We start from the raw sequence: 11,182 nt of genomic DNA, 5'->3' as shown, positions 1-11,182 counted from the left end.
CAACCACTCACTCACACCCACTATCTGGTTTAACAATTAATGATATGTTTGAATTATTCTCCATGTATGCCGTACCCACAGTTTTTTGTACTAGTTAGTCTTTCTAAACCAGTCTTATCTATCTACAACAGGACTGACTCCTTGCTTGTGGTGCCACATCACGCAGGAGGAGATCAGGGACAAAGACAACTGTCGCCTGAGAATCCCGCCCAGAACTCTGAACAGCTTGGCTGAAGACCACCTGAAGATTGTGCGTGATGGCAAAGGGGCGCACAAACTCGCCAAGCTGTACCACAATGCCATTGCACCGGTTATGTTTGACGTGCCCATAGACCAGGTTAGTCTGAATATAAATGACATGTTTGCAGCAAATACATGTACATCTAAATTCTTATCCTTGATTCCTTGGGCATATCTATAATGGTTTAAGCCACCACTGACTGTGTTTACACTTTTTTACAGGTTGTGATACCTGGTCTACACATAAGCCTGGGCATATACTTGAAGCTCTTTAAGCTCATGGAGGATGAGCTCCACGATATAGATCTTAAGTTGCAGACCTACCTCACAGCAGTCCTGGAGGAAGGGGAGGTCACCAAGGAGGAGCTGTTGGCAGACGAGCACCTCGGCCGATTCAAGGCGTACGTGTCTGCCATCGATGAGGCTCGGGCCCTGGACGACAAAGCCGATGCCCTTGAGGAGGAACTTGAAGAGGAGGAGAGTCAGCTTGCATGGCTGGCATACAGCAGCGGTGCTGGGGATGAAATGGCAGAGGCTGTGTTTCAGGAGGCCTGCAGCACAGTCCAGGATCTATATGAGGAGAAGGAAAAGCTGGTAAGTACACTAAGAAGTCAGATGCATAAATCTTAGCCTTTGTAAGGATTAGACGTGTATGCTACAATGAAGCACAATTCTTTTTCTAATTCTTAATGTAAATTTATCCACAACTACTTCAGAGGGAGAAGGCCGCTGAGGTAAGGAAGAAGGCATCAGTCAAGGTTGGACAGGGTCCACTGACTTCGCAGCTGGACCCTGTGCTTCAGAAGTTCAGAGTTCAGCGGCAGGCCTACCACAGCCAATCCTTCATTGGCAACCATGTAAACACAATGCTTCAGGTTGGTAATTCTTCTTTCATTTCAGTTGTGCTCTAGTACTAAAATAATCCCATCATTTACAAATTTTGAATTTACTCCTCTAAAAACAATTTATTTCCACACACAGGATAAAGCCATAGATGAACTCACATCTGTTACATCGTCAGTAGTCTCTTCATTGATGGACAAGTATCCAGATGACCTGCCCATCACCCTCGTCCCAAATGCCAAAGCAACCGCTCAAAAGTACAAGTGGCTTTTTGAGCGGTTTGCATCATGCCATAAGAAGTACTCTCATGGTGGACAGATGGACGATAGGGCGATTGATGAGCTTGGTAAGAATTTTTTTTCAATTGGTATATTATAGATCATGAATGTTTTTGTTTTTGTTGCTATTTTCTTTGATTTTGTTCTCTCTACACCACTCCAGACACTGCCATCACAAAGTTCATGGACATGTACAGGGAAAGCATACCACATGGGTCGGTCCCTGTGAAGATGCACATGTTGGAGTATCACGTTGTCCCCTGCATCAGGAAGTGGAGGTTTGGGCTTGGCTTCTTGGGTGAACAAGGCCTGGAGCAAGTCCACGCCCTATTCAACAACATCGGCAGGACAACATGTGGCATCGCTGACCCGGTGGCGAGGCTTCGGTCCACCCTGACAAACCACCTCATCGGTGTCAGCCCTGACCACACTGGTGGTGTACCTGATCCTGTACCAAGAAAAAAGACAACTTAGAACTCCTTTTAATATTACAGTTATCATAAGAACAGTTACAATCAATCACATGTATACAAGTTGAATATTATCTTATATACAGTTCACTGCAACACCTAATCACTAAATAATAATTCCTCTGTAAATTTTGTAACAGTCGTATAATGCATTTGGTACAATATGTGGTTGTACTATTAGCTATTACTATAGGTAAATATAGTTTTGTAAATTAACAGTTTCATTACACTGTTGAGTATGATTGAAAATTCCACTTGTAAGTTGTAACACTGTTTTTTCTGTCAGATGATGATTCAAAAGAAGCTCTTTCAAACAGTTTCATGCTTTAGATACTTGTACATAATATTTTTGATACTTTTGAGATATGCTCTATCAGTCTGTGTAAATTGTAATTTCTTCTATGCTGTTGACATGGAAATAATAAAACATGCTGATTTGCAAGGAAAATATCAGCACGCAAGACAATATAAACAAGCTGATTTGATCTTCAAAAGGTTGGTCAGAACTAACATTTTCCCGATGGTGGACTATATACTTAACAACTACATGTAAACTCGAAGGGGGAGGGGGGCGGCACATACTATATCGGTGTTTACGACGAATGCTGAAAGGATTTCCGCATTCCAGGCGACAAAAACAAATGTTTAAAACGTCAATTCACGGAAAAATACCCAAATCAAGCAATATTTTCCGGTTATATTAGACCGTAAGTGTGATTTAGAATATGCAAATTAGGCAACATGGCTGAAAATATCGTGAAACTTACCATTTTCTGTCGACCTCTAGCTCGTCACAAAAAAATGCGATGGTGATTGACAGCCTCTTGGGGGGAGTACGATCGATCTAAGCGGGTATTTCAGTCGTTTTTACCGGTTGGAAAACCCAGGAAACACTCAAAATCCTCTTCTGAACTTGTTGCATCGTCCGACACCGACGCTGCACTTCAAATGAGTCGATTACGGTTAAAATTCCACAAAAACTCGGACAACCATCACAAACTACAAGCCAGCAAAGATGGCTGCCGGAACCTTCCCGAAATCAGGTACCTCGTGACCAGAATTCCGGACTATGATTGGTTAAAAGTAGTAATGCCAGTTTTTTGCTGCAGTGCACCCACGCGGCCGCATGGTGGCGCAGGGAACTGCCCCTCATTATATATACATTACATCATCTCCAAACCTCGCGCAGGCGCACACTTAGATGCTACAACCAAACTGACGTGCATGACATCACATTGCGACAAACTATATACATTCATAAATTTATAAAAGGTTGGAGACCACATGCACAATAATTGGTCTCCGTGATGTTGCTTGGGTCGTCATACAAAATACGAACTAAATATTTCATACACTACAAGGTGTTCGATTTCAGCTGTGTCGCTCAGTGATTCTGTTTTTTGTGCCTACCCAAATGATCTTAGGAAATTTCTGAAACCTGTATTTATGATCTGTCCTCTTTGTCACTACAATCGGAAGAGTAGCTTTTCATTCAGTGAGTCAAACTGGATCTATACCTTTTGTCTACCCATATTTCACATACAGAACAAAGCAAAAGCAAGGAGCACTTCACCCTAGTGCTGCAGGAAAAGACAAAAAGAGAGGATTTCGCCTTGCCACTTCCCGCCTTAAATGGCAAGACGAGGTTGTCAGATCTGAGGGTGAGGCTAGTTGCTAGTAATCTTTTCAAGACGCTATTAAAGTTTACACGGTGGTCTGTCACTACCGTATTCTTTCCCATCGCGGGGGGCGTTCGATAAAGTATCGGGTTACAAGACGCTATTTTGGGCTAACCGTAAAACATTTGAAAATAAACAAACTAGTATCGAAGGGAAAATTTTATTGAAATAAAATAAAATTATCGTCTTTACATACATTCGATGGTGATTTTTTGCGCTAAATGGATGATTTTTTCGGATTTCGTTAAAAAAGTCGATAATTTTCGGGATTTCGCAACGCCATATTTTAGCCAATCACCGAGCAAACCTGGCTACACATATTACGCAAGATCACTGATTTTTATATTTTTCGACGACTAGGAATAAGATGAAAAATCGTGTTTTAGGGATTTTTTAATTTCTGACTTAAAGTATAGTTTTTGTCGACAAATAGATGAAAAAATCGATTTTTTTTGCTTTTTTCGCACTCAATTACCCATAATTCAAAATCAAACGCATTTTTCAAAAATCCCTAAAACACGATTGTCGGGAAAGCCGTTACAGTCATTTTGAGCCGTCAATGAGGTAGGTTGGACTCCCCATGCTTCCAGGTTTGCTCGAGGTTTGCAGGCATGTCGCGCCGTAAATTACGCGGAGGTGGTTCTAAACTCCGAATCGAACGTTCCACGCACAGATCATGTTGCGCTCTGCATAGAGGAAACGTTATTTGCAGTATTATTTTACCGACTCTGTTCTGAATTACTGCGTAAGAACAAGGACATTCTAGAATGTTCTTGGTGCAACATAATACTTAATCCGGTCATCAGACTCTCGCCAAGTGGTATTTTCCTCTGTCTCAGCAGACAGTGAGCTTTAACTTAGCGATTCCTTAGGGGATACGCAGCCCGGGCGCAAAGTTGAGCCGGGCGGCGGCACATGTTACTCTCCAAGCAGAGGTTTGGGTTATTTTTTGGCGTGTTTTTAGGCTTTTTAATCGGGGTTTCTCTTTTGCACTGGATTTTTTTTCAGTGTAAAAGAGAAACTCCGATAAAAAAGCCTAAAAACACGCCCAAAATAACCCCAAACCTCTGCTTGGAGAGTAGCACATGTAGCACCACACAGCCGGACCCGGGTACTGCGGGGGATTTATGCCCAGCGAAACTGCGAGCGTCTGATGACCAGACAGGTTAATGTTTTCGTTTTAGTTTATGATCAACAGCAGCAACATTAGGTAGACATTTGCTAAGGTAGTTGGTAAATAGTGTACCTTCATTTATGAAATCCTGGTGATAACACGTTTGATAAAGTTACAAGTAATCAACTGCCCCCCTCCCACCTCCCACACTTAGTATAAACTTCTCCCTTTCAATATTGTTGGATCAGATTTTTGAACACGCACAACACATTTCCGTGCACTATAGACACACTGGGTGTGTTATGGAAAGTCCTTGCGCCTGGTTAATAAATTAGCAAAGTCAATTGCACCATTTCTCCCTTTCTTAACTTTAATCTCAATTGGATCTGAGGCAATAAAAAATTCAGCTGTATGCATTTAAATACCTTTAGTTGGTTACAAAATTTTAAGGTGATCAGTGTAATCCAGTGAAATGTCATGTATTTGTATGACTGCCAAAGTTTGGTCATATATGATACAGAACAAGAATCTTCAGTATGTTTCATGAAACATATAACACTGATCACTCACTGTGGTTCTAAATTCAAGCCGCTAACTGACTCAGTGGTCCTGGACCTTTTGGAGTAGTGGTTAATTTACTGACTAACATAAGCAAGCTGGACCAGACAAAGCGATTGATGCAATGTTGTCACTTCTGCCACTTCCATCTGCGGTAATTTTTTAACGAAGCACTGACTTCTGATTCGACACATTTCACTTTGAACAGACAATGATATTAGGCAGTTAGGCCAGATGTTTTTGAAAATAAAATATTACAGTCATGATAATATTCAGAAATCCAAACTAAACGCATATCAATAACAATAATGTGTCCCTCCCCATCTAATTGGCACACCAACCATTCCTCCTACTTACACTTTACCTTTTTTTTAGCACATTCCGCATTGTACATCTGAAAGTTGCCTTCTCTCCTGTACGGTGTATCAAGGAATATCAAGGTATGAGAAGATTTGGACTTACATGTATATACTTGTATGATGTTACAGTTGCTGTGTATAGTGCTGTTTCAGAGTAAGTGACAGTTTATATACTGCAGGTTGTTATTTTATGCTTGAAGTCAAATAATGTGTATCAGGTCTTTTCACAGGCTCCTTTTCAGTTGTGAGCAATTAAAGAATGCAACAAGAAAATGGTATTCATTTCCTGGTTCTTGCCGAATCTATTCAGTAATGTACATGTATACCAGTAGAGTTAGTAAGTTTAGAATTATTGGAACCTGACTCACCTACAGTCTATGGTGACGGAGATGTCTTTAGTTACAAAATGTTGTCGGGTTCAATGCTAAGTTAAGGATTTGATTGCTTTTCACTATCTGACTACAATCCCCTGTATTTTACTTTTAGGACCTTTGAGTTTGACTAGTTTTAGGAGGACAGAGAAGATACAGAGAGAATGGAAGACCCAGAGAGGTATGCTGCAAGCAATTTTCCTTGGTTCAACATGCATAATATTATGACTTCTCAATGATTGCAGTAGCATCATCAGTTCAATGGTTGGATGGTTTGATGCCATGTTTGATACAAAAGAGATCATGATGACAATCAATGTTGAAAAACTGATAAATCAATCACTCGGGTCGTGATTGCCCGTGCTAATCAAACAAATCTGTTTTACTGTTACGGTATCCCATCAGCATACCCTGTGATTCATCAACTTCAACAGTTCAAGAACACATGTTCCTATTAGTATTACTAATACAGAAAGTTCTTCTGTCCAATCAATAATAGTGTGCTAACAAGTTTATAATGCCATATATTACTTTATTAGTTACATGGGAATAATTTGCCCTGTTCCCTTCAAGTCAACTTTTTATTTTGATTACATGTAGTTGTGATTCAAAGGATTTTTTCTAGCAGAATTTTGGATAACATTCCTAAGTGCAAAAGAATGTGTCCCACCCCCATTTGGAATTTAAAATTCACCTTGGAGTCAAGTTGGACAGGCTCAGTATATAACAGTAATAGTATTGTTGCAAGCCTTAGGATAAAATGACTGTGAAGATGAAATTTGGTTCACTTGATATTTATGACCATGTCCATTTTGATTATCTTTAATCTTTTATTTGGTATTGTACCATAAATTTGAGGTACTTGATCTACAAATCTTATCTCTTTATGTCTTTGTACAATCCCCTCTAATCGAGTCTAAATCTTCAATATGTCACACTTACTGGCCACTATATAGTGTACATTCTTTCAGGAACAACGATCAGTACCCTGGCGATAGCCAGCTCAGGTCCTGCTCACAGTTGCCATGTTAGACGTTTTTCAGTGCATCAATGTAGTGTAATACCATTGCCCGGATTTCTGGGACTGAACTGTTTGCAAACTTTTTTGTGTTCAACTTGGTAAATTGCTCAGGACCAATGACACATTTCCACACCAATGGGGGGTAACCTATACCCATTTTTGTTCCAACAATTTTGCATTATTGATTTTTCAAATTGCATGTACATGTAACTGAAAATAAGTATATTGAGCCTTGGATTGCAGTTGTGACAGAGAATGACACAAATTAGCATGAACTGATGATATAAGGCTAACTTAAAAGGCTAAACATAAGGCAACGTTTAGTTCATTATATGGAAAACATCCTCTTGGGACCCCCTAACTGATGCGAGCATGCAAATAAAAAAAGTTTGGCAAAACAAGTTGCCTTCATTGTAAACCCATGTAGTCGTGAAGGTTGAACAAATGACTAAACAAACATTTTCTTCTTTTTTATGACGTAAAGACGTGTGTGTGATATTGTTTTCCAATATTTTTTGCAATTTACGGCATATATTTGCTCATTTTGCAGCTGCTTTGTTTGCAGCATGGTTCAAATTTTTTTGTATGGATGAGCATGTGAGCACGGATCTATTCAGTCCATGTAATCAAATCAACAGAAAAAGTCATGCAGGTGGTAGGATGGTATGAAAAATTGGAAAAAAAGGAGCTACTCACTGAACATAAATTTTATTTATTTTATTCACATTTATTTTTTGAGGATTGGGCAAAAAGTACTAGTATGCCTAAAGTATGTGAAGGACATTTTTGGTTGACATGTTGATATCATTTGCATGAAAGGCTCATTCATTCATTCACTGTAAAACAAAGTTAACTGGAGTTTGTAAGTACTTCTTTTGTTTTGAACTTTTCAAGGAATATACCGGTAGTGTGTGAAGAATGTCTCTGGCTATTGATAAAAGTAAAAATTATAAGCAGCATGTTCTGGAAGCCAGCATATATAGCTTGCTTGCTGAGATTATAATACACAATCCCCATGTACAGCTACATCATGTACATGTTTCAAGGATGTACGTAGTTTTCTATGACATTGATAATTACATGTGTCTGATGCACTGGAAAACTAAAAACATGGCGGCAGGATTTGAGAGCAGGTCTGAAAGTGGATCCCATTACTTTAATTCTCAACATGGACATGATAATAAAATCATTTATACATTATATAAAGATATATAGCCTGTAATATCTAGTAGACACAAATTGGAGAACAGTTCCTGAACAGACAAATCATAGTGTATCCCTACCCCACCCCCTGGACCATAAAGGTATTTTTTGTCCAAAATTTTTTTTGGTTCACGAGTTTGGTTCAAGAAAAAAGAAATGTTGGGTAGACCGATCATACATGTCTCAATTTTTTATAGTGTTACCGGTGCGTGTGGCAGGTCTAAGGCCTGCTCCCGTCCTAGCCAGCACGGTGGCCGCTGTAATAAAGAGCGTGGTTTCTGGGAAGCCAGGCACATGGAAGGAAAGCTGAAAAGGGAGAGAGAGGAGCTGGAAGAGAAAGGAAAGAGACTGAAATGTGATCAGGCTAAGATACAAGAGAAAAGTGTTGAAGTTGATGAAGACAGATTAAAGCTGGAACGTGATAGATTAAAGTTTGAGAGGCATGCGAAGAAAGTGTATGAGAAAGAGAAGGAGATTAATCAGAAAAAGGATGAAACTGAGATGCTATTGCAAACGTTGTTGAAGGTGTTGAATCAGAGGGGGGCTGCACTGAGAAGGAAACCCACTACCCAGGACATGATTGGCAACTCAACCTGGTATAGGCGAAGAAAGGAGACTAACGACATGTTGTCTTTTATCCACGGAGATTTAGATGGAGCCATTCTGGGAGCCTGGGAGTTCGTCTGTGCCTTTGCTACACCGGATCAAGTGGATAAGTTTATAACAGAGTACAGGAAAGGGAAGTATTTGCAGGGAAAGTTCAATTCACTAACAAAGAAGTTTGAATCTTCAGATCAGTCCATCAACCAGGCCATTGCTCTGAAATACAGAGGGTTCCTGTCCAGGAGGAAGTACGACGTCCAGTGCCGTACACTAACCTCTGTATTTGACCCCAATAAGAAGGTGTGGCTTCCCCGAAGTGTCAAGGTCGATGGTGTGGATGTTCGATCCATGAGACAGCTGTCCCACTACAAGCTGGACAGGTTTGTCAAGTCGATTGACATCGGCTCTTTGTACCATCTGCCTAGGGAGCTTGGAGTTACCAGGTCCGTCACTGCCCTAGTCCACATGGTGGTTGACCTGCATCTGAGAGTGCCACATCTGACCAAGCAGCTCCATTGGTTTAATGGAAAGCAGAATCATTTCATCTTTCAGTTTTCCGATGATGGCACTCGGGAGGCAGCGGAAATGCCAATGTCTGTAGGTTCGCTGACATGTTGGAACTTCCACAAGCGTGTCAGCAGCCGGGATCTGCACTATCTCTTACATCTCGTTAGTGTAGAGGAAACAGATGCAGTGATGGCGGACCTGTGGCAGCAGCACACTGAGGAAATGGCACTGCTGGAGGGCTCGACCTTCACCATCAACGAGTCCAGAGTCACCTTCGAGTTTGTGCCTAGTGCTGACCAGAAATGGCAGTGCTGGGCCAACAATGAGACCACTAACGCTGCAACATTTCCATCTCCTTTTGCAGACGTTTCCAAGCACAACATGGCGGTTGTTGGTGGCTCCATTGGCAACACCTGGCAGCCATGGACAGCAGAGTCTCGGAGAAGGGATGCTGAAAAGGTGGAAGGTTTTCTTTCCGCCTTATCAGCTGACCTTTCAGAGACCACAAGGAAGACGAAGCTAAACAACTATCTTGCTTCAAACAGGTTGCGCCAGCTGGGAATGCCACGTATTGGCAAGTTTGCAGAGCTCCAGCGCCCAGATCCACTGCATGCTGAGATCAACTCTGCATCACACTATCTGGATCTCCTCTACCATGAGGCAGTTTCACGTGGTGATGACTGTTTCTACAGGTTTCTGGACATCCTCCAAGCTCCTGTTCACTGCACAGAGCTCACCCGAGGGGTGTCTGCTGAAGTTGCACCGAAAGGTGGCAATGACAGGTTGGGCGTCGGTGCACGGGTTCGTACCTCTGCATCTGTTGCAAGTGCTGCCGAGGCATTCTTGCATTCAATGCAAAGCCTAACTGATGACTTGCCCCAACAGGATGCACAGCCTTTAGGTCTTGGTTTGAAGTCCTTGGCTAAAGACCTTCAGGACCACTTCAGCAGTGAAACCACCAGGCACAACAAGTGCCCAACCCGACTTATCGGTGAGCATGCAGTAATGCTGGAGGGTTTTGGTTACAGGCTTGTGGACAGTCTGAAGGTGCCAGGTGAGACTGCTACCCAGGAACTGCGGCGCTTGGTTCTCGGCAAAGTTGGCGAATGTTTAAGAGATGCAGCCTCTCTTTTCAGCCAGGTGCAGGGTGATGAAGGAGACTTGCAGACTCTTGAAGTAACCTGTAACCGCTATTACAATCTGTTGTGCCTTTTCCTGCCAGGTTCAGTGTCCCTTTCTGTTTGGACTCTAGCAAAGGCCATCCCATACCATGCCAGGATTCTGTGGAACAACTACCGTGTGGGATATGGCATTCTTTCTTTGCAGGCCAAAGAGTCCAAGCATTCCGCACTAAAGGCAGACCTCACCTTGACCAACAGGTCAAAGAGCCGTGGGCAGATGAACAAATGGGTTCAAGTCTTCAGGAGTAACTTCATCCGCTCCTTCTACCTTGAAGAATACTGCCCTTCTCCACCAGCCTATAACCCGCACTTCCATTGCAGGGTTCCAAAACATGCAGGTCAGGCTGGTCACTGTCTCTGTGGACGTGAGATGTGCAACGAGGATGACGAGTTGTGTAGCACATGTGAGAAGGCATGTGCCGTTGTTGAGTGCGCTGATGATGGAAACCTTTCTCCCACAGTCACTATGCTACTAAAACCTCATGAGTGCAGTGTCTGCAGGGAGAGGTTTGCGGATGGCTGTGCACTCACAGCCCACAGTGCTACACACCGATCGTCATCAGGGACTCGTATTGATCCTCGTTCTCTCACCGTTGCGCAGATGCGGAAAGAATGTAGGCGGCACGGACTGGCAGTTGGGGGAAATAGAGCAGAGCTACTAAGAAGGCTGGAGGGACTATTTTCATTGAATTGTTAATGTCTTGTCATTGTTAATGTCTGAAATGTTGAAAGGGAGGCCATTCAGCAGTTTGGCC

General features: G+C 42.1%; 2 protein-coding genes across 2 annotated transcripts in view; both read left to right on the top strand.

Moving 5' to 3' along the window:
* The window catches only part of LOC109484817, a 1,821-nt gene extending 463 nt beyond the window's left edge, over positions 1-1,358 (top strand). The window contains exons 2-6 of the mRNA XM_019788177.1: positions 132-337; positions 463-834; positions 957-1,115; positions 1,222-1,283; positions 1,328-1,358. Coding sequence (XP_019643736.1) covers positions 132-337; positions 463-834; positions 957-1,115; positions 1,222-1,283; positions 1,328-1,358 — 830 coding nt within the window. The remainder of the gene's footprint in view (positions 1-131; positions 338-462; positions 835-956; positions 1,116-1,221; positions 1,284-1,327) is intronic.
* Positions 1,328-1,946, top strand: LOC109484849. The gene is made up of 2 exons (XM_019788203.1): positions 1,328-1,429; positions 1,525-1,946. Exons 1-2 carry the CDS (start codon positions 1,402-1,404, stop codon positions 1,833-1,835), a joined length of 339 nt encoding a protein of 112 aa, XP_019643762.1. The 5' UTR covers positions 1,328-1,401; the 3' UTR covers positions 1,836-1,946.
* The last annotated feature ends 9,236 nt before the right edge of the window (positions 1,947-11,182 follow it).

This window comes from Branchiostoma belcheri, unplaced genomic scaffold, assembly GCF_001625305.1.
Source record: "Branchiostoma belcheri isolate BF01 breed outbred unplaced genomic scaffold, Haploidv18h27 scaffold70, whole genome shotgun sequence".
Lineage (NCBI taxonomy): Eukaryota > Metazoa > Chordata > Leptocardii > Amphioxiformes > Branchiostomatidae > Branchiostoma > Branchiostoma belcheri.
This window is presented reverse-complemented; position numbering and strand designations above follow the sequence as displayed.

Bases quoted from the DNA above. Each gene is read 5' to 3' on its own strand.
- LOC109484849 (XM_019788203.1), top strand. From the start codon at position 1,402: ATGGACGATAGGGCGATTGATGAGCTTG. The intron at 1,430-1,524 runs GTAAGAATTTTT...ACACCACTCCAG, and splicing joins TAGGGCGATTGATGAGCTTG to ACACTGCCATCACAAAGTTC.